Raw genomic sequence first — 27,985 nt, 5'->3', positions numbered from 1 at the left:
ATAATGTGCGATTGCTGAGGTTCCAGTGACCCTAGAAATGCCACTATTTTTTGGAGTTGCCAGGCTGAATATCATTGACTATTATCAAAAATAGTCAATAGATTGATTTGACCTTATAATTACAATAATGGTTAGTCAGGCAATAACAGATGAATACCAAAATTGGGAATGGATTATTACATCCATTTTCTTTCTCTCATTTGTTCTGTAATTCATCTTTTCAATCAAAACTCAGAAAAAGAAAAATATATGTAATCTCGTTGTTGAGCTCCTTGTTGCTTGTTTTCTCTTGTGCACAGCACTTCTGGTTCCGGCTGCCTGTGAGTTAGGGTGTCCGGGGACAGCGGTATGGGATCAAATGCACATATATTTGCTCTCTGTACAATTCCAGGACAAGTCGGTTCGGGAGGATTGTTTTATCAACGTTTAAATGATTTTTCGGGTTTTGCTCCTCTACCAAGTGTTTGCTTGCAAATTTCTATACTTTCACTTGTACCTCATTTCATTCATATGGTATTGTCACGGTTCCATCAACCGTTACTTGTTTCTCAAATACTGGTAAGCCTAATTTATTATACTACAATTATTTGTCATGGATATTAAGTACGTACCTTTTTATTTTTAAGACTATTGACGGCTATGTCATAAATTTTATATGTATAGGGAGGGATACTTGCAAGTCCATGGATTCTTAGCTATCCACTTATTAAAATATCAGATCGCACGCCTATAGGGATTACATATTTCCTATTCCCTAAAGATGGATTTCAAGTGGTAGACATGCTTGCTCATTTCAGTTCCATGTTTTTTATGTTTAAAGTGGGAGTTCAAATGGATCCTAAAATATTGAAGAAAGCTCGTTGGCCAACATACATCATCGGATTCTGTTGTATTGTTTTCTCCTATATATCAGGAGAATTACTTAGCCGTATACCCGCATATGATGATATAAATGGATTAAAGTCACCTACGAAGATGACAGGGTTTCAGAGCTCTAAGAAAGTAGTAAATCTATTCGGCATGATTTCTTTTCCTGTTATTGCTTATATGCTTACTGATCTCAACATTCTTAACTCTGACCTAGGCAGTTTAGCAATTCATGTAGCCATGGTTGCTGATTTTCTTCATACGGGTGAAAAATTCTTCACCTTACTCGGCCAATTATTCTCAAGAGGAAACCCAACACATGGAAGAACTGTAGTGTTACTCATGTTGGGGACGCTGATATACATATTTTTAATTGTGCGCCCGGCAGCATTATGGGTTGTAAAGAATACACCTGAAGGAAGACCAGTAAATGATGTTTACATTTCCTTAATAATGATTTCAGTTCTACTATGTGGTCTAGCTAGTGAATATTGCGGATTGAATGGTACGGTTGGGGCATTCTTTCTTGGTTTGGCTATACCTGATGGTCCACCTTTAGGATCTGCTCTAGTTCAGAAACTACGCATTGTGACTGTATTTTTCATGCCTCTTCATATGGGGATCGTTGGGTTTAAGACGAACATTTACGATGTCCATTTTACATATCTATGGCGTGTTTTTCTGGTCATCCTTGGTTGTATCCTTGGAAAGTTTATCGGGCTTTTCATCCCAGCTGTGCTTCTTGGAGTCTCTGAGCGAGATAGTTTGTTGCTTGGACTCATTATGAACTTTAAAGGCATTGTCGAGGTTTCCATACTTAACACCTGGCTAGATTCAAAACAACAACAAGTACGTCTTCATATATACACTATAAAAAGTGTTTCTTTTAGTGATTGCAGAATAGCCTTCAATTAACATGTTTTACACTTTATTTATTCCGCAGGAAATATTTAGTGCAGCAAATACAATCATGGTTCTCACACTTGTAGTGCTAGTAGCAGTTATTACACCAGCGGTGAAATACCTCTATGACCCTTCATTGAAATACTTAACCTACAAAGGGAGGTCTATTTTGCAGTCGAATGGAAACAACTCAGATTTTCGTGTACTTGTATGTGTTCATACCCAAGACGAGGTTCCAGGCATAATCAGACTCCTTGAAGCCTCTAATCCTACAGAACTCCACTCCCTCACCGTTTATCTCCTCCATCTTGTTGAACTCGTTGGTCGTGCTACTCCTCTTCTTATTTCCCACCCATTGCATAAACGTGCTTCCACATCGAACCTTACCAAATCGGATAGGATTATCAATGTCTTCCAGCAATTCCAAAACCGGTACCAGAACCTTGTTACAGTTCATCCATTCTCCACCATCTCTCCGTATGCTTCAATGCACACCGACATATGCAGCATGTCAGTTGACAAGAGGACTGCTCTCATAATCTTCCCTTTCTACAGGCAAGACGCAGTAAGTAGGAGGGATGATCTTGCCAGATCAAATATATCTAATCGTTCTATCAAAACACTTCTTCAAAATCTGTTGCGAAGCTCCCCTTGCTCACTCGGGGTGTTCATTGATGGTAATAATCACCAAACACAACCTCCTTGCTTCTTTTCCGACACGCCTTACCGCGTGATAGTACTCTTTTTTGGCGGCCCGGATGATCGAGAAGCACTGGCTTTTGCGATGAACATGATTCATCATCCGGAAGTCTTTGTTACTCTTGTTAGGTTTTATTGTCCTGCGACTCTGTCATCTGATGGAGTTATTGACTATGGCAACGAATCTGTTAGCATTGATGTTGATAGGCACAAGTTACTTGATGATGAATTGGTAAACCATTTCAGGGTTAACACAGCGCACGACGACACCTTGATATATAAAGAAGTAGAGGTGAAAGATGTTGCGGAAACAATATGGGCAGTCCGGTCACTTCACGACGATTTCGATCTTATGGTCGTAGGGAGACAACAGATCATTGATTCAAAAATATTTTCAGGATTAGATACTGATTGGGCGGAATGTGAAGATCATGGAGCTATCGGAGCTATGGTAACATCTCCTGATTATGATGCTGAAGGCTCAATCTTAATAGTTCACCAACGGCAAGATATTAATTAGTGGATCATAGTGAGAATGCTAGATGCTTAATGATCACCAACTTGCAGATTCATGTACACCTTGTTACAGGATATGGTACATATACTATTTAAACAGTGATGAGAGTAGTCTAGCTACAGAGGTACGTGAGTACCATGTTTTGAATATGTATGTGCAGATTAGGTTTCTCCATTGCATGAATGAAATGGAAATTTTTAACCTTCCAGTGGAACAAAAACGTACTCTTCAATCCGGAAAATATCACCTAATAAAAAAAGAAAGTTATAAGAAAACGCAAGAGAGCAGAAGCCGTAGGACGAGTATATATTGTTTCTACTGCCATTTCCTGCCAATGGGATTGACATCATCCAGAAAGACAGGAATTTCATCATTTTCAGCTAATAAGTTGCTGAATAAGAGACTTAAGTTTGGGTCACTGTACAATGGAACACCGCCTAGTACTCGTATTATATTAATGCTAGTTGAGAAGTAGGCATGCTTCAAAAATAAAATAAAAAAATTGATAATTAGGTTTGTTTATATTGTGTCCTAATTATACTTACTAGTAGATTGCAATGTTATTTAAGTTGAATATGTTCAACACAGACACCACTGAATACTACAGCAGATGAAAGTTACACAAAATGCACCGTGTTATGCTTAAAAAGAAGGGATGTCAATTGCTCGGCCAACTTTTTCTTTGCATGCCATGCAATAGCCAATAGTGTTACCCAAGCTTAAATCAAAATGCACAAAACTCCAAAGTTTGACAAACTGTTACTTTACCACAGAAAAACTCAAGTTCTAAACCCATTATTGATTTTCTATTAAAACGACATTTAAGAACAATTGATTGGGTTGACGTCTAGGCAACCGTTCATGACATCCAAGTAACTTAGCGTTGACACCATCTAGAACAATTGTGTTATATGACTTCCACTTGCCTCAGTCGGTACGGCTGAACTTCGTGAATTCCCACCTCCTACATAACGAGAAAAACATTTCGTGAGTAAGTGAGGCCAACTTTAATAAAATACAATAACCGGTACAGAAAAGAAACTAAAGCACATACATTTAGTGTTGCATGTGTAGGAGTTAAATATTGCACATATTAGTAATTACGCGAAGTAACGAACATAACATATGCGAGGAGTATCGCACACAACAAATTGAGATGTCACATCAGATGATGTCAGCAAAGTCACGGGTAAAGTGTGAGGAGTTATGCGAAAATGTAAGATATGCGAAGATGAGCGATTGTATATGAGCGAATATGTCGCACAAAGATCCCGAAAATAAAGAGATTCTTAGCTGTCATCCACTATGTAAAATCCTATATAAAGGAGAGAGTAGTTGTGTTGTAGAGGATTCGAACACAAGTCTTGTAAGAGAGATTGTAAGAGAGAGAAAGTGAGTTTAGCTTACGAGAAGTGTTATTGTAGATTTCCATCTATCTTGTGAACAATTTGAATATATTCAATCAATAAGATCGTTATCCGAGATGACTACATAGAAAAATAATTAGATTAAGTGGAGTGTAGTTGTAAGATTTCTTACAACTACATTTTTTGCGCTTGGAAACAGCTCTGGATGATAAATCCTGATATAATATCATAAATTGAAAAAGAAAATAGTGAAGTCAGAATAGTGAAAAAGAAAATGGTAAGAACTGAATCTGTTGTGGAGCAAGAATGACGACTAGAAGGAGTAACAGACTCGCTGAACGAAGAAGAATTACAAATCTTGAGCAAGGAGAAGAAGAAAGAATGGATGAAAATCAAAGAGAAGAAAATCCAATTCGATTTCAGCGAGGACAAGAACAGAATATTGTTTATGATAGAGTGAGTGTCCACACTGCGATGACAAATTCTACAGAAGAAGAATAGAGAAATGGGAACGAAGAACCAATTACAGCGAGTGAAGGAAATATGACGATTGCAGAGCTTAGGCAAAAAATAATAATTTAAAGAAAGAGGGAAGAAGAGGAGCGTGCGAATTTGATCCGTCAAAATGATGATTTACGAGAAGAGAATCTTAGATTGCAAGAACAAAGGTCAAGAAGCGTTACACGCTCAAGATCAAGATCCAGTAGGAATTCTTCCAGATAGAGCCAATCTAATCGAAGAAACGATAGGCGAGAGCAAATATGGAGGTCATTGAATAAAACTCACAAGAATATGAAAATTTGGAAGATCACAGGGAAAGGAGACGTATAATTGAGTTAGCAACTAATCGTTATGAGCATCCACGCGAACTTCTTCATAGAGCAAATACTAATCCTGAAAGAGAAGAAGAATGTCCAAGGAAAGGACAAATGATATTATATGGTAGGGAGATGCACAGAGAAGAATATGAGCGCGAACGAGAAGCTGCGCGTGCAAGAGACAGACAGCAAAGAAGGGAAGAATTAGAAGAAAGCGAATTACAAAGTGGATTGCGTCACATTCATAGTAGAAGAAGGGGGCGCGAACATCATCGCGTAGAAGATACGAATCAAGGTCGAATGACACCACAAGAAAGAGAAATATCAAGACATCAATATGATCGCACATACAATGAAGAAATACACGATAGAATACAAATTGAAACAAATACTGAAAGGCGTAGGCGAAGAAGAGAGGAAGATGAAAAACAGGAGATACAAGAGGCAATACACCAAAATAATCATGAGAACAGATTGAGACAAGCAAGGCTAAAAATACCTATGCAAGAAGATTTGGATCAATCGTTCAACAAAGAAATACTCAGGGAAATGGCAGAATTAAGAGAAATGATGACTGCAAAAGGAAATGATGGGAGAAGACAACTAGAAGAAGCAGTGGAGGAAGCAGGAAAAACACCATTTACAAAAGAAATTAAAAGAGCACTGATACCATCTAAGTGCAGTTTACCCGCATTCACAAGCATATTAGACGGAAATGCATGCGCGATCCAACATGTGAAGGCTTACTCTAGATGTTTATTGCAGTGGGAAAATTATGATGCAGTAATGTGCAAGTATTTTGCTGCAAGCTTAGCAGGTGAAACTCTGAAGTGGTTTGAAGTATTACCTGTAGAGTCCATTGGTTCGTTCCATCATTTACAAAACATCTTTTTGGGGCAGTACATAAGTAACAATCTATCAAGACCGGGGATTGAAACTGCATTTGGACTTCGCAGAAGAACGAATGAAAGTTTACGTCATCTAACGACTCGCTGGAGAAAATTGTGTAGTGAAATTGGAAGGCGGGTGGACGAGAGACATCTTATTACGGCATTCATAAATTCTCTTTTCGCAACAGATCTATTGTACACTCAAATATTTAGAGTAAAGGATACAATTACAATGTCAGAATTACGCGAATTTCAAGAAGAATATATAGCCCTCGAAGAAAAGCAGAGAGATATGGAATCTTACCCAGTTGCAGTATCAAATTCGAAAGGTGGAAATACAAGTTTACTTCCGAGACTCACGAATGTTGTTGCGAGTACATCGCAGAGAAATCAAGGAAGGAGTAATGCAGAAATGGAACAAAAATTAGTGGATATGGGAAGTGCAGATCAAGCAGAGTTTGAAAAAGAGTACAAAGATAAACAACTTCAAAAATATGGAAGTAATGATACAATTCAGCCAGGTAACTCTACAGGACAACAAACAAATTATAACAAGAAAGCTAGAAGAATCGTGTGGGAACAAGTAAATCTGTCAAAACTAAATACTACAGTAGATAAAGTATGGGAAGCTGCTCTCCTAATGGATGATATTCCAGAACCAAATAATGCAGGCGAAGATCCATCACCGGGGAGGAGGAGTAAAGAGGTTTGTGTCTATCACAGATTCCATGGTCATACAACCAGCAACTGCAGAAATGTGAGAAAGATTATATTGCGGATGATCGAGTATGGGAAATTAGACCACTTTCTATTAAATCAAAAAGGAAATTTACCACCACCACCATGTCAAGGAAATAAATACGGAAATTAAATGGATAGGAACACATTTTTTATTGAGGTGGGAGCGAAAGCAAAGAATCTATTCTGTAACTCGATCATATGTTCATTCAAAACCATAGAAGATTTTCATGATAATATCTTAAGTCGAGTATATGCAAGAGATGATGAAGGAAGGGAAATTTTCAACCTAGAAAAAGTACCATCTTTGAAAGAATGGAAAAATTAGAAGATTTCGTTCAGTGCAGAAGAAGTCCCAGAAGGAAAAGCTTCCCATGAGTGCCCGTTAGTGGTAAGATTGGGAATCAACCCGAAACCATTAGAAGAAGATGAAGAAGAAGAAGAAGAGAAAAATACTTGGGCGATAAATAGAATTCTTATAGACACTGGAAGTTCAGTCCATATTCTATTTTATCACACATACAAAACAATGGGTGGTAGAGACGATGAACTGATCTCCTCAACATACAAGATATATGGTTTTAATGGCTCTGCGAACAAACCAAAAGGGGAAGTGACTATGAGGATTCTTCTGCAAATCTTACTGACAGATATCACATTTTGTGTAGTGGATGTCGAGTCGCCATACAATGCTTTAATCGGAAGACCCTGGATGCATAGCATACTAGCTGTCGCATCAACTTTTCATCAGTGTATAAAGTTTCCTTTACCGAAGGGTGTTGGAATTATAAGAGGGGACACAGTTGAAATTGGCAAAAGAATGCTAAAAGAGCAGAGAGATCAATGGTCGATGTTTGAGGAAGTATAATTAAATCAATTAACGGAAGGAAATAAAACAACACTTGATGGAAAATATATGGTAGAAGGAAATTGGTAGAAGAAATCAATAAAGGAAGTAGTGGATAATAAATGAGTGAAGACAAAACATCATGAGAAGGAACACAAAAGGATGTTTGACAATGCCTATTGAATGATCATAAACATGTGAGACATATGCGTATAGTATGTCGCACACGTGCTAATTTCAGAAGAATCAAAAATAAAGAAGACAAGTGCATATAACGAATGCGTATGATTTTCTTTGAATCATATGATTTGATAACAACATTCATGTACTACAGTTGATTAAAATGAAAAACTTTAAATTCATATGGTAAAATCATAATAAGAAAATACAAAGAAAAATCTTTATAATAAGACCTTTACAAAAGGCTACAGAAAATGATATTTATTATCATATTGGCTAGGGTTCCTAATATGGAGTGCACCCTAGTTCGCTCATATGCAAGAGGCAAAATAGTGAGACCTAACGCATGTCATAATTGGAAATACCTAGAAGGAATAACTCAAGAGAAGGATACACCGACCCCGGAACTTGAGTTATGGAAATTTGGGGTGAGAATTAAACGATAATGCCCATCCGGGAGAGATACCTTAAATTTTCAGTCTAAGATACTAATCTTAGATTGAGAGCCTAAGGTGAGAAAGGCTCTCCTAAGGAGTGCAGAAACTCGATCAAGGCGCCGAGGTACACGATTGAGTCAAGAGTTCCCGGGACGTCTGGAGCGTACCTTTCCACTCTTGACAAGTCCTGACTATGATGCATTCGGTCCGGAGATACCCCACTTAGGGTGTGATCTTGTTGCCATAAAACCTATAGGTAGTGTATGCGAGATTGTGAAATCAACTGGTTGTTGAAAAGCCGGATGGGAAGAGCCATAATCTTAACCAGATAGAGGTAAGCTTCCTTGAAGGGGCAACCAGGGGGAAGATAAGGACGGCACCATCCATTAGGGAGCTGAATTGTGTTAAAAGACGTAAATGTTCCAAGACTATTACTCATGGGAGTAGTAAGAGACTTGAGATATTTATGCAAATTAACCTGAAGAGGAAATAATACAAAGAGAAAATGGTAAGATGATATCAATGGGTCAATACACTATGGTGTCATGACTGCCTGCGATTTCATCGCACATAAAAGAGGCAACATAAGACCTTTACATAGGAAGGCACAAATAAGACCTCACGAATAATATAAATTTAATTCTCAAAGTTTCCCATATGCTCGCACCAATAGAATCTCTGGATAAAGGATAACAATTATCTTGGTATAATCAAATATACAATAAATAACAAGAGGCAAGAATGGGGATGCGAAAGAAGTGTTATTTGCCACATTTTGATAATCTTACTTGTATATAAAGAAGACACAAATATGAAGCGAAGAAAAGAAGAATCATACTAAAAAGATGAAAGATGAGTTTACAAGAGTCTACAAGTATATTATAACAAGAAGAATAATCAATTTTAATCTTTCTCATTTCGCTCAGACTCAGAATCGCTGACTTCTTCTTCAGAATCATCCTCTTCATCAGTAACTTGGATATCAGGATTGGAACATTTTCAGGGATAGCTTGGAATTGGTACTTCGACAAAGGAATACCATTCTCGACACAAACTTGCCTAACAACAGCCTCACGAGAACGATTAACATCGTTGATGTTGTTTTGGATTAAGTTAAACCAATTTTGCTTTAGTTGTTGATACTTTGAATTACGAGCAGACGATTCTTCTTCTTTAGCGGCTAAGCGAGTTTCTAGCTCTGAAATTCGCTTTTATTGTTCCTTCTCTTTCTCTACGAAGTAAAAATTGAGAAAGATTAAGGGATATAAAAACGAAAAGATGATACATAAAAACGAAGATCAAAGAACAACAGATGACCTTCATAATTGGAAATAATGTCTGCGACCAGTGTAGAATGCTCAGTATGAAGACTAACATTTACACCTAAATTATTTCTAGCATCGTTCAGAACCATAGCAGCCCAATTGAACTCAGCTTCACTTTCTATAAGGAGTTGAGATCGAACTAAGTTTCTTTCCTCAACAAGGATTACATTTGCATCTGAAAGAGTAGACTTCTCATGTTTCAATCTGGTAATCTCGGCTTGTAACTTCTGAATTTTCCTATCATTGTATAAAGCAATTGCATAAGATATGCAGGCACCCTGCAAGGATAACAAATATTATAAGTATATGTTGCGAATAAGGAAAAAAAATCAAAGATAAATGTTATAAACTGTTACCAATCCATTCATTGCAAATTGTAAGTCTGGATTTATCGCAGAGGCAACTTTGAGAAAAGATCGATCCCCCAAATCAGGAACAATACAGATCTTTGAAACCAATTGGAAGGCACGTTCTGTTTCATTATCATCAAGAGTGGTAAAGGCATCTCCAGAAAAAAGATCAGACAGCTTTTGACGATATGAGTCAATCGAAACTTCTTCTTCAGAAACTAAGGTATTTCTCTCCGAAGATTCAGAGCCTGGGGAAGAATCATAACTCGCACGTTTCCTAGAGACATCATCTTTCAATAAGGTTTTCTGGGGTAAATTCTTTGAAGCAAGTTTCTTAGGGATTCTCTTTCTTTTGCCTATAACTTTGTGGCTCAATGGATTCACCTGTGCGAATAATCAAGATAAGTAACATAGGCAATAATATTGTTAAAATGAGAAGTGTGTTTCTTACTTATTTATTCTGTGAAGTTCATACCTTGAGTGAAGTAGTGACTTTTGAGGCATCCTGCGAAAGAAAAGAAATAAAATATAAGAAAATTACAAAGATTTACAAGTTGGGTTAAGAAGGTCACATACCACTACTTTCTTTTCCTCGTTTTCGAGTAATTTGAATTCCCAAGGTTGATAAGGGGGAAAATCTTCGGGAAGAGGATTTTCCAAGCCATCCATGGTTCTACCAGAAACAAAGGGCCCATGCAAGATAACAGGACAATTAAGCCAACTGGAATCATTAGATCTGCGAGCAGTACGATTCGAATTTGAATTCTAATCTACATCTCACATTATTTTATCACCCTCGGCGATACCATCTGCTCTCCTTATGCGAAAAACCCATTTAGTCACATTACTTTTCATGATAGCGATATAATAATTCTTAAAGAAATTATCAAGAGTGTACTCAGCAGGATCTATGACTTTGTCACGATGACCTTCTTTTCACACCTCCTCGGGACAAGAATTTCCAAGACCAGCTGCGCGACGAGCATACTCTAAGGGTATCCTAGTAGCATCGCCACTCAGTTGAAATATTCCTCGTGTGAATCTCTCATCAACAAGAATTCTATAGAATAGAGGAATATCAGGGTTAAATAAAGGAATTGGCAGAGATTGAAGTTGACCTAGTGAAATAATGATTCTTCGGCTATTCCATTCCTCATATCTAATTAGTTCGAGGTTAAGTTTGGATGCGAAGTTGCAAGAAGGAGGAAGGGATAGTTCATAGCCTCTTTGATTAAAGTCAATTTTCATTCTGTTAAATTCGACCTCCATCTTTTTACCAGCAGGAGCCATTAGAGAATGGGGATGAAGAATTTGAATTTGCAGAGAAGGAGAGAGAATGAAGAAGATAAAAAGAAGGTAAAAGAGAGATATTATATGAGAAAGAGAATATATATAGGAAGGAGCGACCCGTTTTTCAAAATTTACTCTCATTAATGCGAGGAAACGAACAGATAAAAACTTGCGGTTAAAAAAGACGTGTCAAGAAATGAGTGGTTAAGAGGACACGCGTACATAAGAAAGACTTGAAATCCGGATAACTGTCGGAAAAGTAAAAAGGAAAAAGATAAGCATGTGCGACCTTAAAAGGAAGAATTTCTCATATCGCTCATTTTGAAGAATCAAGCGACATGAGAAGAGGCAAATGTAGGAGTTAAATATGGCACATATTAGTAATTACGCGAAGTAACGAACATAACATATGCGTGGAGTATCGCTCGCAGCAAATTGAGATGTCACATCAGATGATGTCAGCAAAGTCACGGGTAAAGTGTGAGGAGTTATGCGAAGATGTAAGATATGCGAAGATGAGCGATTGCATATGAGCGAATATGTCGCACAAAGATCCCGAAAATAAAGGGATTCTTAGCTGTCATCCACTATGTAAAATCCTATATAAAGGAGAGAGTAGTTGTCTTGTAGAGGATTCGAACACAAGTCTTGTAAGAGAGATTGTAAGAGAAAGAAAGTGAGTTTAGCTTACGAGAAGTGTTATTGTAGATTTCCATCTATCTTGTAAACAATTTGAATATATACAATCAATAAGATCGTTATCCTAGATGATTGCATAGAAAAATAATTAGATTAAGTGGAGTGTAGTTGTAAGATTTCTTACAACTACAACATGGTTGAAGAATGTAGCATCATTCATCCAACAAAACTTTGTAACTATTCTTTGCTTGAGATTTATATATAAGTTATACCAAAACGTATTCCTATCAACTTATTTAATTCAAAGATAGTATGGGCAGTGTTTAACAATTCACTTCCTGCGAGAACTATGCTAAGACACCGTGGAGTTTAGATTGACACATAAAATTGTGTTTTCTGTAACACAGAGAGACGGCTGAGCATCTGTTCATCTCTTGCAGCTTCACATTTCAGGTTTGGGATTACTTCTTAAAGTCTTTCCATATATCTTGTCCTTTACCGGCGACTTTGTTACAACTTTTTGATGCTTAGGAATGGAATGTAAGAAATATATGTAAGAAAGTATGGGAGATAACTCCTTACGCTATAACAAAGAACCGTGGAAGTAGGGGTTTTGGTGTAAAACATAAATCAATGGAGGAGTAAGGAGTTTGATAATTTTGATTAAGCAAACAATCTTACATTAATCTTGTGATAAAGATACTTTTAGTTTTGTGGAAAAAAAACACTGATAAAGTAGCAATCACTGCGAACAAAATCCCACATCTAAGAAATTCATATCCTGCAATTTCCAGAGCCTAAAAAAAAAGAACTACAATGCATATATTAATATTATAGTAGTTTGTCAATCATTACTCCCTGCGATCTGCGTGCCATTATGAGCTGGAATACTTCTTCTCTTTTTCTTTATAAACGAGAATATACAGACAATTTATGTTGTGAATATTATCAGCTAACAAATTTACTGCCTTACTAAAAGCGGTACCTGGAAGTTTCTCCTCAAGATAAATCATATGCAATTGTTGAGGTGCCACCAGAAATGCCCACTAAATTTGGAGTTGACAGGCTGAATATCATTGACTATTTTTTGATAATAGTAAAAAATAGTCAATATATGGGTTGAATTGACCTTAATTAGATAATGATTAGTCAGTCAATAACAAATGAACAGCAAAATTGTGAATCCGTTATTATACATCAATCAAATTTTCTATCTCATTCATATAAAACTCGGAAGAAAAAGAGGAAAAAAAAAACATTTGTTTCCTTTCCTTGCTGCTTCCTTTCTCCCCTGCCCAACACCTAAGGTTTCGGCTGCTGGTGAGCTGAGGTATACCGGGAGACAGAAATGGGGAAAGGTTTTAAAATTTGTTCAACTCCAGGCGATGTCAGTTCGGGAGGATTATTTTATCAATCAAAAAAGTTTTCGAATTTTCATCCTCTACCAAGTATTTGTTTGCAAATTACTGTACTTTCACTTGTACCTCATTTCATACATAATATGGCATTGTCACGGTTCCATCAACCCTTGATTGTCTCTCAAATACTGGTAAGGCTTATTATTTATTATGCTTTAATTATTTTCTCGAGTATGTACGTTTTCATTTTTATGACTTTGTTATAAATCTTATATGTATAGACAGGGATACTTGCTAGTCCATGGGTTCTTGGGTATCCAATTATAAACGTAAGAGATAGCATTTTTGGAGATAGTTATTCAGATATTTCTGGAGATGGCAATGCTATAGGAATTACATATTACATATTCCCTCTTGCTGGATTCCACGTAGTAGACATGCTTGCACATTTCAGTTCCATGTTTTTTATATTTAAAGTTGGAGTTCAAATGGATCCCAAAATATTAAAGAGAGCTGGGTGGCGAACACACATAATCGGCTTTTGTTGTATTGCTTGCGCTTTTGCAGCTGGAGGTCAATTTTCCCATGGACTCAAAGATGATAGTATACCGGGATTAAAGTCAAGAGATTTAGGGTTTCGGAGCTCTGATAGAGTAGTAGATCTATTCGGCATGATTTCTTTCCCTGTTATAGTCTATGTACTCGATGATCTCAAAATTCTTAACTCCGACCTAGGTATTTTAGCGATTCATACAGCAATGGTAGCTGATTTTCTTCACATGGGTTTAAAATTCTTTGTCTTTTTCCGCCAAATAATCACAAGTGGAAGACACGCTTATGCACTACCTGCAGTGTACATCTTATTGGGGACGGTTATTTTTATATTTTTTATTGTGCGACCGGCAGCGTTATGGATTGTAAAGAATACACCTGAAGGGAGACCAGTAAATGATGTTTACATTACTTTGATAATGGTTTCAGTTCTGATCTGTGGATTAGCTAGTGAATATTGTGCATTGAATGCTACAGTTGGGGTTTTCTTACTAGGTTTGGCTATACCTGATGGTCCACCTTTAGGAACAACTCTAGTTCAGAAGCTACGCATTGTTAACGTAGTTTTCATGCCTCTTCATATGGGTATCGTTGGATATAAGACGGACATTTTCAAAGTTAAGTTTTATTATCTATGGCGTGTTATCCTGGTCATGCTTGGTTGTATCATTGGAAAGATTATCGGGCTTTTCATCCCAGCTGTGCTTCTTGGATTCTCTCCGCGAGATAGTTTCTTGCTTGGACTTATTATGAACATTAAAGGCATTGTCGAGGTTTCCACACTTAACACCTGGTTAGATTCAGTAAATAACAAAGTGCGTGTTCAAACACCAAAAGTTTTTTTTTTGTAGTTAATGCAAAATATATAGCATCTCATCAAATAATTTAGTACTCCATTAACATGTTTTTCTTATTTACTCTGCAGAATATTTTTGGTGCATCAAATACAATCATGGTTCTCGGGCTTGTAGTGCTAATAGCAGTTATTACACCTACAGTGAAATACCTCTATGACCCTTCATCGAAATACTTAACCTATAAAGGAAGGTCAATTTTGCAGTCAAACGAGAACAACTCGGATTTTCGTGTACTTGTATGTGTTCACACCATAGATGATGTTCCAGGCATTATCAGACTCCTTGAAGCGTCCAATCCTAACAAATTCCGCCCCCTCACCATTTACCTCCTCCATCTCGTTGAGCTTGTTGGTCGTGCTTCTCCTCTCCTTATTTCCCACCCAAGGGATAAACTTGCTTCCACGTCAAACCCTACAAAATCGGAAAGGATAATCAATGTTTTCCAACAATTCCAAAACCGATGTCAGAACTTTGTTACAGTTTATCCCTTCACCACCATCTCTCCGTATTCTTCAATGCACAACGATATATGCACCATATCAGTCGACAAGGGGGCTGCTCTCATTATCTTTCCTTTCTGCAGGCAAGACGCAATTAAGCTGAGGGATGATGTGGCCAGACCAAATATTTCAAATCGTGCTATGAAAACCCTTCTTCTAAATCTGTTGCGGAACACCCCATGCTCAGTCGGGATCTTAATGGATGGTAGTAATCACCAGACACAATCTACTTTTTTCTTGTCCGACACGCCTTACCGCGTGATGGTACTCTTTTTTGGTGGCCCGGATGATCGAGAAGCATTGGCTTTTGCAATGAATATGATTCATCATCCGTCTGTCTTCGTTACTGTTGTTAGATTTTATGATCCTGCAAGTTTATCATCCAACGGAGTTATTGACTATCACAATAAATCTGTTAGCATTGATGTTGAGAGGCACATGTTCCTTGATGATGAATTGGTAGACCATTTCAGGGTTAATACAATGCATGACGACACGTTGATATACAAAGAAGTAGAAGTAAAAGATGGTGCAGATACAATATGGGCAGTACGGTCACTTCATGAAGATTTTGATCTTATGCTCGTAGGAAGACAACAAATCGCTGATTCAAAATTAATTTCAGGATTAGATACTGATTGGGAAGAATGTGAAGAGCTAGGAGCTATCGGGGACATGGTAACATCTCCTGATTATGGTGGCGGGGGCTCAATCTTAATAATTCACCAACGGAAAGATATCAGTTAATCATGGAAAAATAATGGCGCACGCTTACTGATCTACATATTCAAATTACTTATGCGGTGACAAGAGTAGTCTAGCTATAGAGGTCCGTAAGTACCATGTTATGAATGTGATTCGCAGATTAGGTTTCTCCTGAGCCTCCATAAGCTTCAATCCAGCTTGGGATTCAAACTCCGGGGCCGGCCAGTCAGCCAGCCAAAGTAGACAGATGCTTGTGTCAAACCGATTAGCAAAATAAATTGAGTTCAACTAATAACATCACCATATGCTTCAAATATGTAGTTGCGAAAAATCCCACAACTAAACCCGATGAGATGATAAGAACACAAAGTATAAGTCATAGAGATAAACTTAAACATTAATGATATTATACACCACTTGACACTAATATTATCTTCACACAAACTTTGTATCGAGGATATGATGTTCTTACAAATATTAAAAAATATTACAAAGATTCAAATGTATGATAAGGAAGATGATAAGTAAAAGGTTGAACTTTAATGGCTTCTTTCTCTCTTTTAGAAGTGGTTCTTGGCTCTATTACTTGACTGAATTCTCTCCTTCTTTTCTAAACTGCCCCTCCCTCTTTACCATGTGAATATATATATAGGCAAATGCACCAGTAGAAGACAATCATGTTCACGTGCAAGATCTCTGAAGGCGGATTTGGTATCAGTTTGTCTTATTCGCCAGGTTTCTGAGAGCTGTCCTTGTCTGTCGCACTGATGCTTCGCACTTTCTCTGATCAGTATTGCTTTGTTCTTATCGTGTGATTATCTTTCATCCCTTTTTCCTTGTAATCGCGTAATTACTTTTCGCCTAATTTCCTTCCTCTTCGTGTTGATGGTTGTCTTAGCTAGGGCGAGATTGCGGGTTTGCTCTGTGCCATATTTCGCCCCCGCAAAATACATCATGAATTGCATCTCAGCAACACTACAGCAAGTCTTGTGATGGAATCCAAGATATTCTATTCTTGGAAAAAGTGTAAGATGTCAAGTTAAACTTCCATCACTCGATGATCAATTCCAAATGCTTAATCAGGTGTCATGAAATTTGAAAGATAGAATTCTTCCACCATATAATCTTTCCTCATAAATCAATTCGAACAAGAAAATTTAAAATGAAACAGTAAGTTACTTACTTTTTCCCTTCCATTTAGTAGAGAACATTCTGCTACTGCTGTTTTTCATATTTGGATTTGTATTGTATTTGGTGTCCGTACAGTCTCACGTGCGCAATGTGTGTGTACGTGTGAGTGGAGATTGGTTAGCTGGTGACTGGCTGCAAATCCAATCATACTTTCTTACCTTCTTTGTCTGTATGATGTGTGTATAAATACATTCATCTCTGTACAGTGTCTGTAACTGATGATTAGCATTTAATTCAAGTGATACACTTCTATTATGGTATCAGATGTATACACTTCCGCACTTCCGCACCGGCATTAATTTTTTTCAAATCTGAAAATTTTTCTATGCTTTCTTTGATTCTTCTTTTTCAGATCAATTCAATTGCTCTACTTTCTTCTGTTAATTATCAGATTGCTCTTTCGTTCCTTTAATAGTGAATTACGAATCCAGAATCTCTACTCTTCCGCTTAATCAAATTTCTAGGATTCTTTCATATAAACTCAAAGATGATAATTTTCTTACTTGGAAATTTTTACTTCTTCCATTCTTGAAAAGATACAAAGTTGATGGACCACTTCCATATGAAGAATCCTATGAATTCTGCGTATCTGGTCAATAACGCTGTAAATCCAGGTTATACATCATGGCATTATGATGATACAACACTCATCTTATGAATTCAAATGTCAATATTTCTGAATCTGTTATTTTGAGCCAATACTGCGAAAGATCTATGGGAAACAATTGAATCAAGATTTGCAAGAAGCTCCTCAACACACTCGATTCAACTACGTTTAAAGCTTCAATCACTACGTCTTAGTTCAGGTACAATACCTGCTTTTCTCAGTGATATCAAGCAAATCACAAATGAGTTATTTGTTCCTAGATCTAGAATCTCTGATGATGAGTTAGTTTTGACTATTCAAAATGGATTAGGACCGGAATATAGCTCTTTCTCTGTTTCTACTAGAGTTCGTACTCCACGTGTTATTTCTAAAGAGTTACATAATCTGCTATTGAGTGAAGAAATAGTTGTTACCATAAAACAGAAGGATCGTTATCTGAAGCTAATGCCAAAGCATTTGCTTCTAATGCTAGGCCTAACTCTCAGTTTGGAAGAGGTAGAGGTAGAGGTTTTTTCTCATTATCCACAATCCTCTCATTTTTCACAATCTAATCCAGTAAAATATCAATTTTCATATTATTCTAGAGGTTTATCACAGTTTCAACCTATGCCTAATTTTGTACCTACATTTCCACCAAAACCAACTCCTGGTGCATCCTCTTCAAATTCTCATGCTGCACCAATATCTGACAAAGCTTGTCAGATCTACAAGAAAGCAGGTCATTTGTCTCTAGAATGTAGACATAGGTCTAATTTTGCATATCAAAGCTCATATATTCATCAGAACATAAGTGCAATGCTTTCTACTTCTAACATGATTGGAGATAACCCCTGGTATGCTGACCCTGGGGCAAACAATCATATTACTAATGATGAAACTGAACTAGAACAAGCTACAACTTTTGAGGGAGCTGAAGAAATACAAGTTGGAAATGGTGAAGGTATGCCAATCACTCACATTGGTTATGTTTCTAAAACAACACCTTCCTATAAATTTCATCTAAACAATGTTATGTTGGTTCCTAAGTCATCTCAAAATCTTCTTTTTGTACACAAGTTTACAAGTGATAGCAATTGCTCAATATCATTTAACTCTGTTGGTTTTAATGTAAAGGATCTCTCATCTGGGAAGATCATTTTTCAAGGGCCACATAAATATGAATAGTATCCAATGCATTTTCCCAGATCAACAACCATAAATAAAGCTCTATCTAACATTTCTACATCAGCAACAACTTGGCATTGAAGATTATCCCATCCTTCTTTTCAAGTACTGCAAAGAGTTTGCAAGAATTTAGAATTGTCACATATTTTTAAGTCACCACTATACTGTAATGAGTGTCAATTAGGTAAATCACACAAATTAACTTTTTCTTTGTCCACTTATCAGGTCCATCATCCTCTAGAATTACTTCATATGGACCTATGGGTCCCAGTCCTGTAATATCTTCTAGTTTAAATACTATTTCAACATTGTAGATGAATATTCTAAATTCTGTTGGATTTATCCCTTATATGAAAAATCAGAATTTAGAAAAATCTTCTTATATTTCAAAGAAATGGTTGAAAAACTTCTTCTATTATATGAATTAGAAAAAATGGGGGTGGTGAGTTCTTGAATAATGAATTGAAGGATTTTCTATGTCTACATATGATCATTCATGAGGTATCTTGTCCTCATACACGTGAACAAAATGGTGTTGTTGAATCCAAGCACATACACTTTGTTGATACAGGTAGAACTTTTCTCACATAATCTGGATTATCAGATGCTTATTGGGTTGATTCTTTTTAAACAACAAACTATATAATAAATAGATTACCAGTCAGAAGCATTGATTTCATATCACATTTTTTGGAGCTTTTTGCACAAACTCCAAATTATTCATTTCTTTGATCTTTTGTATATTCTTGTTTTCCTTGGTTAAGACCATATACCACTCACAAATTGCAACCCAAAAGTATTCATAGTATCTTTATTGGTTGTAGCTCCATGCATAGATGTTTGGACCCTACAAATGGTAGAGTATATACTTCAAGACATGTTTTATTTAATTATAATAGTTTTATATTGCACTCTGCTTCAGTTAATTCTCTTAATATTTGTTCAGACATCAGCCATTCTTCAATATCTACCATTTCTGACAATTATTTTATATCTGCATCTCATAAATGTTGTTGCTGAGTCATCCATACCAACTGAGCTCTCCACTTCAAATACTTCAACAACTGAGCTCTCCACTTCAAATACATGTTGTTGCTGAGTCATCTCATACATGTTGTTGCTGAAGAGCATACTTCTTTGAAGGATGCTGGAACTTGGTCTTTGGTGGATCCTGATCCATATTATAATGGTGTGGGATGTAAATGAGTATTTAGAATCTACACAATATTGATGGTACAATTCGAAGGTTTAAGTCTAGACTTGTAGCAAAAGGATTTCATCGACAAGAAGGTATTGACTACTCAGAAAGACAGAAACCTTCAGCCCTGTATCCAAGCAAACTACCATAAGAATTGTTCCATCTCTAACGGTGAATTTTTCTTAGGAAATAAAGCAGTTGGATGTCAATAATGCATTCTTGCATGGTGACTTGGTAGTGGATGTTTATATGAAACAACCTCCTGGTTTTGTTGATGCAGATAAACCTAATCATGTTTGTAAACTTCACATATCCATTTATGGACTTAAGCAAGCTCCAAAGCTTGGTCTGCCAAGCTCTTAAATGTGCTAGTTTTTCATGATTTCAAATCCTCAACTGCAGACTCTTCCTTAATTGTTCAAAAGATTGGTTCAAGAATAACCATAATTCTGGTTTATGTTGATGATATTCTCATAACTGGAAATTCACAAAAGTACATCCAGACCTTTATATCTCAGCTTCAAACTTATTTTCCTATCAAATATTTAGGATATTTGTATTACTTTTTTGGCCTACAGTAAAAAGAAACTCTCATTATTTATTCTTATATCAAACAAAGTATGCATTGGATTCTCTTGATAGAATTGACATGACTGGGGCTAAGACATGTGATACACCTATTTCACCTGCTAGTCAGCTATTTTCAGATGGAGTACCACTATCTAATCCTAGTGAATACATATCACTTGTTGGAGCTTTGCAATACTTAACTTGGACAACACCTGAAATTGGGTTTGCTATAAATCAAGTGTGCTTACATATGCAAGGTCCAACTGATATACATTTTACTGTTGCAAAGAGAATTCTCGGATATATCAAGCATACTCTTGATCATGGTTTACTTTTCTCCTAGGGTCTATTGCCTATTCATGGCTTTAGTGATGTTGGTTGGGCGGGTTCAATTGATGCAAGAAGATCCAAAAGTGGTTACCGCATCTTCTTTGGATCTAATCCAATTTCTTGGTCTAGCAAAAAACAGAATGGAGTTGCTAGAAGCTCTACAAAAGTTGAATATAGGTCTCTTTACAACATTGCAGTTGAAGTGGTTTGGGTTTGTAAACTGCTTAAGGATTTGCATCTTGAAAAGGCAAGGGTACCCAAATATACCTCAAGCTAAAACTTTTCCTTCCTATAAGTCCTTTCTCCGAAAGTGATTGTCTATGGACTGAGTCGAGACAATACAACTAACCGGTTCACACTTCGTGTGATCGTCTATGGATACGAGATCGAGACAATATAACAACGAAGTATGTTTACTTGATACAAAGGTTCGTACTTAACCAAACACAATAGGGTTGCTTATCAAGTAAATAAGAATTAACGTTTGTGTAATTTACTTTAATTATAATAAAATATCTATAATGCGGAAATATAAACTAAATGACACAGCAAGATTTTACTAACGAGGAAAACCGCAAATGCAGAAAACCCCGGGACCTTGTCCAGAATTAAATACTCTCAGGATTAAGCCGTTATACAAAATAAACCAACTTCGTATAGTTGAGACCAAGCAACTAAACCTATAGTTCACCTAGTTCGTCTGTATTCCCACGCCTCCAACTTATGTAAGTCACGTACTTGGAGCAATTCCTTTGGTTCATATTCCAAACAATAAAGGAACAACAAATTTGTTTGGTATCAACTCTCTTCAACCAAGTGATATGAGTTGGACAAAGGATCTTCTGTTTATCTTAACATAAACTCCTTCATCAGGTTCTTAGATCTATCTTATGTTCAATTACCCAAAGTAATCATAAGATTTTGCAATCAATACCTTTAATCCCAAGGAACCATATTGATGTCGATCTACTCAACTATTTATCCAATCTACCACAAGGATAAACCGATTATAGTAACATCCTCTTTTTACCAAAACAAGTATTGTGCACACCAATGATTTATATAACCAATTCAGAAATCTTTTATCTCTTCTTTGTCTTCAAATCTTCTTAGATCTTCAATAAACACCTGCACACAACTACTTGAATCTCTTGTGATCAATCACACACAGAAGGGAGTCTGTTAAGAATGGATTATCACAAGATCGTCTTTAGAACTAACAACAGTCTAAAGATCCCTGTCGAGACTTCGAACTAGTTTGAGTGAATCTTATATCAGAAGAGAAGATTCTCAAGCATAAACAAACTAGGTGCAATAAAAGTTCAACCACCGTTACTCAATCAAATCAATCGAAAACAAAAGATAAACCGAAACTAGTTCCCCACCAACGGTACTCGTAGAGCTTCTCAATCCCAAAGAAGTCTTTAAATTGAGCGGTCGTAAGAGATTTCCCATAATTAGGTTACTCTCTTCTCTGAATAGGCGGCTTCACAAGTAACAGCACAACATCGGAAGCTTACTATCACGAAGGATTAGTTTTCCCGAAATGCAAACTTCAAGTATTTATAAACAAGGAAGTTTGGACACCAAGGAATTTCCAAAACCGAAAATATTCTCAAGATATTCAATAATAATTTCCATATTCGGTTTTCATAATTCCTGAGAATGCTCTGTCCAAAATAATGATAGAAAATCTCCTTGGAAAATCTTTAACTAGTAAATGCACATTACTAATACTTATTTTCCATATATAATTAAAAACTTTAATTAAAAGATTCTTAACTTATTTAATTTCGATTCTGAGATTTACTTCCTTCTTAGTTGTTAAGGAATATCTTTGAACAATAAAAGTACGCATAAATGCACGTGTTCAAAGTGTGTCGACATCCTTACTTTGTAAGTCCTCTTTCATACTTACACACTTGAAATCGATTTTCCACGCTTCCAAACATGTTTAGAATTGGTTCATCTGACTTTCAAGAGCTATGTGATTGATTAAATACTCTCAATCACAAATCATGGGTTTAACGGTTCTACCAAAACAAGTTTCGGTTCTACCTCCATGTGAGTACCGTGCATAGTCACACTAGCTTTCCAAAATTCGGTTGACTAGGTACTAGGATCGGTTCCCCACATATATATGGTATCTAACTCATATGTGTTGCACATGTCCATAGGATCGGTTCCCCTTTCTTCTATAAACCTTGCTGCACCCCATGCAAGGATCGATTCCCCTTTGTGATGTGTTGCACCTATTACTAGGATCGGTTCCCCTTTACCCAATGTTAGGTCTTACAAACTACACAAACTCGATCATACCATCAGGTGATTACTTAAGATCGGTTTCACTAGTAAAAGTCATACCAATACAAAAGTCAGGCCTCATGTGAATAGTTTTACCAAGAACACAAACAAGTCTTGAGAGGTTATACTAATCGCACATATTGGTCGTTTATAAGATATGCAATAAAGAACAATCCCAATAACGCCTGACGATTTCCTTTTCGATTCACAAACAAAGTTCATGAACTTACTTCCCTAAAACATATGTAAACACATTGTTTCCTAGCATGAAATCCTCACCTCATGCCCATACATAATCACAATAGCATTCAAACGATTATGTCGATGTCTTATCTACGAAGTTTAATGGTTAAGCAATAAACCTCGTATTGTATTCCTTAAGACTATGTCTATCTAGAGTGTTCATGCTTCGCAGTTTTGTTTTCAATATGCACGACTTGAACGATACGTTAGGGAATGAAACAGTTCAAGTCAAATATCACTAACCTCAAGCGGAAGGATGATGTTGTGGTTGTAGTTCCTTACTTCTTCACTTCTTCAAGTCTTCGCAGTACTTGTAATGTCTCAAATCCTAATACTTTCAAGCTAACCTATACGAAGTTGACTCTAGTACATTTAATCAAGCGACTCTTAAATGAGTTTTGGATCACTAAAATATGACAACCAAACTCGGCATACCAACGCTTGGTGGGTTCAACCGAGCTATGCTCTAACACATCTTTTTCTTCATATCCCCACCATTTATTTCTTGTGACAATCAGAGTGTTGTTTCTCTCTTCTTCAATCCTATTTTTCACAGCAAAATGAAGCATCTAGCCTTTGATTATCACTTTGTAAGGTAGCTAGTTCAGAACAAGAGTTTGAAGGTTCTTTTTCTTTCCACTTTGGATCAAATTGTTGACGTCTTTACTAAGGGTCAAAAGGTCCTAGGTTAGATCTCCTCAGAAACAAGCTTAAAGACACTCCTTGTAGTCTACTACAGCTTGGGGGGTTACGTAATAGAGAACACTTTGTTGTTGTTTTTTTTCATATTTGGATCCGTAATGTATTTGGTATCCGTACAGTCTGTTGTGATAACACAACAAATTTAACAATCAGGAAGGATAAAATGTGATAAAAAATGAAGGATAAATCTCAAATCCGTGAGGATTGATCCAAATTTGTGTTCATCAGAACGCAGCCAAAGAGTTTTAGTTTCATTAATTTTCAGATAATGAAGAGATGAACTCTTCTTACAACCTTATAGCTAAAGATTAACCTTAAGACTACCTCAACGTATCGGACACACGTGTCACAGATCCAACTGACATAATTAACTAAACAGAAAATGATATGGCACCCTCAACTAACTATTACTGGCATCCATTACGATAGCCCCTACCTTTCACACTGTGACATTCCACTCTCCTTGAAAACATCCTTGTCCTCGAGGATGAGAACTAAGTGAAACTGCTCGAGTGTGGACTGAGTGTAAGTGACTGCATTTGCAAGGTGAAAGGTTCAAACATTTCCACAGCGCCTCACTTGAAATCAACCAGTTGCACAAAAACTTCAACGGAGACCCTCACTATTTGTGTGAATACTAAGAGAAAGTTGAAAGTATCCATTTCAGTAAGAAAAAATTATGCGTCCCTTTCTTGAACTGTTCCAGTCTGACCATGATTATTGGTTGCGAGTTGTGTGAGTTTGTTGGCATTTACATTTTGATCCTCCAACTGCTCTATTATCCGAGTGGTAAACCTCACAAGTAAATCCTTAACTCTCCCTTCTGTCACTAATAATGTTGTCCAGCTAGAACCTCTTGTTGGTGAGTACCACAAGTACCTCCCTTGAATAAAAATAATTTCACTTCTTTTGAAAACAGTTGAGGCTGTGTTGGCCAAGGAAATAGTGGTTTTCGTCATGTCTTGCAATTTGCGAGAAATCTCAAGCTTGATTCCCCTCCAGCCCTTATCCAGCAAAGTCATCCCAATATGAATTATAACAAACACATCAGATGCTTTATCCGTAACCAACATGTGCGCGAAGATTTTAGGTGTACCCATTGCACCACTTCTTGTAATCGAATAAAGATCTTCATAATGCACCTCTATGTAAATATAAACATAAACAGCATCCCATCTCTGAGAATGAGAATCCCATAATATCGTCTCAAGCCCTAGTTCTCTGAACGACCAGTTACAACCCAAAGTGTTAGTACCATTTCGTATCATCAAAAGTCCACTTGTAGTAGTTAGGCGCCAACTTGGTAATCTCATGAGAATGGTTGCAAGTTGATGATGGACCTCAGCTTTGCAGAACCGATTGCTTCTATAATTCATGTTCCCGTTAAAGCACACAACTGAGATAAAACTGTTATCAATCCAGCTAGCATTTCTCAGACTCCACAATTCAGGGGGGACCAATTTGAACTTCCACCTCAAATACTCCACTAACAGCCTCATGTGAAGAATTTGATGTACCAAGAGCAAGACCTCTCTGTTTTCATGTATATCGGTGACTTTTAACCATTCACCATAGAAGACTTGTGCAGCATTAGGTAGATCATGACAAGGAAATTTCCACATATACGTGTAACACCAATGAGGATATTGAGTGGAATTGCATTTGTATCCCCACAGCAATTGGTTGTAACATGAAGTAAGAAGTCAATCCCAGTAAAATGTACGCAAATAAATCAAACTGGAATGTAAATATTTCTGCACAATCCCCGTAAGAATTAAAAGTCTGTCATAGACTTCATGTAGAAGCAAAAGAGAGAGAAAAAAGAACCTGATTCTGGAAAAATAAAATTGAGTTGTAGCAGTGGCATAAGTTGAGAAATGAACTATCACATCAATACTTCTCCCACTCCATAAACTAGTTGAAAACAACTTGAATGTCCACCTCAGGCCTTCAATGAACAACCACACATTTAGAACCTGAAGTACCATGAGTAAGACCTGAGTGTTCAATCTTCTCACAAGCTGCAAGAATTCACTACTCTTCCATAATTCATCACGAAGGACCTTGATAGCAGTGGGGAAACTAAGTTGAAGCTGCGAAAGAATGTCATTTGTACCCATTATTGCACTCCAGAAACCCCTAAGGAATAAACCGAATTCCGACTGTAAGTACACCACAGACAACCACCCTTGAAGAATTTGAATTCCCATGAGAAGGAGCTGAGTTCTCAACCTCCTTAAAAAAATTCTGGTGCATGTATAATCTGCCCTTGCTTGAGATACCAAGCCCCACCAATAACAGATGCTTGAGTGAAAAATGGAGCTCCAGCACTAGGGTGATTGTCCCTTATAATTGACCAAACAAGACAAGAAGTATTTGTATCAAAAGAAAATTTGTAAGTGTTAACAAAAGAAGAATAATCATCAATATCGAACATTTTGCCACGATCATATATCCAACCAGCAAAATCTCTGCCACAGCCTAAGTTACAAGAAACACTCACAGGCATAGTAACACACAATTCCTGTGCCTCCCCATGTTTAACCATCCATGCCAAAACAAGTGTAAAATTTCTATTTCTATCTGGCATTTTAACAAATTGCTGCATCTCATCATAAACTTTGGAATCATTAACACATAAAAAATGAAATGATTGCACAGATGAAAAATATGATTTATACCCAAAGCTAAGAAGTAATCGGAAAAGAAATCTACCAACACATTTACCTCTATCGAATAACAAACGAGAATCACCCGGTTTGAAGTAAAAACAAGCCATACCTAGAATTTTGTTGTGCAGAAAGAACAAATCGTTCAAACATTCCACATTTTCAAGTTGTAAACGCACACCATTAAGTGGATCTATGTCTTCTTCTTCAACAAAGAAAAATGGTGGAATCAAGTCCACCTCGAGAGAATCATCGATTTCATCGACATCAAAAATAAGCAACTCCACATATGAAAAATTACCCACTTCAATGACAGCGGAAGGAATTGAATCTACTACTACTGACTTCGTAGCGGATTTTTCATCATCAATAGATGGAGCAATTAGGGTATCATCCCTTTGATTAACACTCGATGAAAATCCTTCGGAACTTTCATTGTTTGTTAAATCTGCCGATAATACTGTGTTAGAACCACCTTCTTTATTTGAACTGTGTTGATTGTTGTGATATTGATCCAATTTCTTCATGAGTAAATCGAACTTAGAAGATAGATCTGATGATAACGCAGAAACATCAGTTTGTAATTTAGTGATTTCTGTTGTGTTCATATCAATCTTCTCGTTAACATCTTTGAGAGACATAGTAGAAAAAAAAATTGGATGGAATTTTTGAGTGGACAGAAACGGCTCTGATGCCAATTGTTGTGATAACACAACAAATTTAACAATCAGGAAGGATAAAATGTGATAAAAATGAAGGATAAATCTCAAATCCCTGAGGAATGAGCCAAATCTGTGTTCATCAGAACGCAGCTAAAGGGTTTTAGTTTCACTAATTTTCAGATAATGAAGAGATGAACTCTTCTTACAACCTTATAGCCAAAGATTAACCTCAAGACTACCTCAACGGATCGGACACACGTGTCACAGATCCAACGGACACAATTAACTAAACAGAAAACGATACGGCACCCTCAACTAACTATTACTGGTAGCCATTACGGTAGCCACAAAAGCAGTAACAAACCTATATATCACAAACATTCCCTTCAATTATCAAAATCTAAACTTCTGTTCTTGGTTGCCCTAATTTTCGTTATCTCTCTCGACTTAATTTTCTAATTCTGGCAGTAGAACCGCCTTTTATGCCCAACTTGTAAACAATACAA

The 27,985-nt window shown here is 36.8% G+C and overlaps 3 protein-coding genes across 4 annotated transcripts; 2 read left to right on the top strand and 1 right to left on the bottom strand.

Annotated features, from left to right (window-relative positions):
* Window positions 1-348: 348 nt before the first annotated feature.
* Window positions 349-2,989, top strand: LOC113311411 (cation/H(+) antiporter 15-like). Its single transcript, XM_026560252.1, has 3 exons — window positions 349-558; window positions 664-1,716; window positions 1,811-2,989. The coding sequence occupies exons 1-3, from the start codon at window positions 349-351 to the stop codon at window positions 2,987-2,989; spliced, it is 2,442 nt and encodes an 813-aa protein (XP_026416037.1).
* Window positions 2,990-11,234: 8,245 nt separating this feature from the next.
* LOC113311410 (cation/H(+) antiporter 15-like) lies at window positions 11,235-15,881 on the top strand. Its single transcript, XM_026560251.1, has 3 exons — window positions 11,235-11,294; window positions 13,507-14,592; window positions 14,703-15,881. The coding sequence occupies exons 1-3, from the start codon at window positions 11,235-11,237 to the stop codon at window positions 15,879-15,881; spliced, it is 2,325 nt and encodes a 774-aa protein (XP_026416036.1).
* An 8,487-nt stretch (window positions 15,882-24,368) lies between these two features.
* On the bottom strand, window positions 24,369-27,676 carry LOC113310576. 2 transcript variants are annotated; one of them, XM_026559296.1, is made up of 2 exons: window positions 26,930-27,676; window positions 24,369-26,493 (listed from the first exon to the last, which is right to left on the bottom strand). In XM_026559296.1, the coding sequence occupies exons 1-2, from the start codon at window positions 27,456-27,458 to the stop codon at window positions 26,288-26,290; spliced, it is 735 nt and encodes a 244-aa protein (XP_026415081.1). In that variant the 5' UTR covers window positions 27,459-27,676; the 3' UTR covers window positions 24,369-26,287. The 2 variants fall into 2 exon arrangements, with proteins under 2 accessions (XP_026415081.1, XP_026415080.1); XM_026559295.1 differs by having other exon boundaries at window positions 26,930-27,675.
* Between the last annotated feature and the right edge of the window lie 309 nt (window positions 27,677-27,985).

This window comes from Papaver somniferum, chromosome 9, assembly GCF_003573695.1.
Source record: "Papaver somniferum cultivar HN1 chromosome 9, ASM357369v1, whole genome shotgun sequence".
NCBI lineage: Eukaryota > Viridiplantae > Streptophyta > Magnoliopsida > Ranunculales > Papaveraceae > Papaver > Papaver somniferum.
The sequence above is the reverse complement of the archived record's forward strand: the minus strand, read 5'-3'. Positions and strand labels throughout refer to the sequence as shown.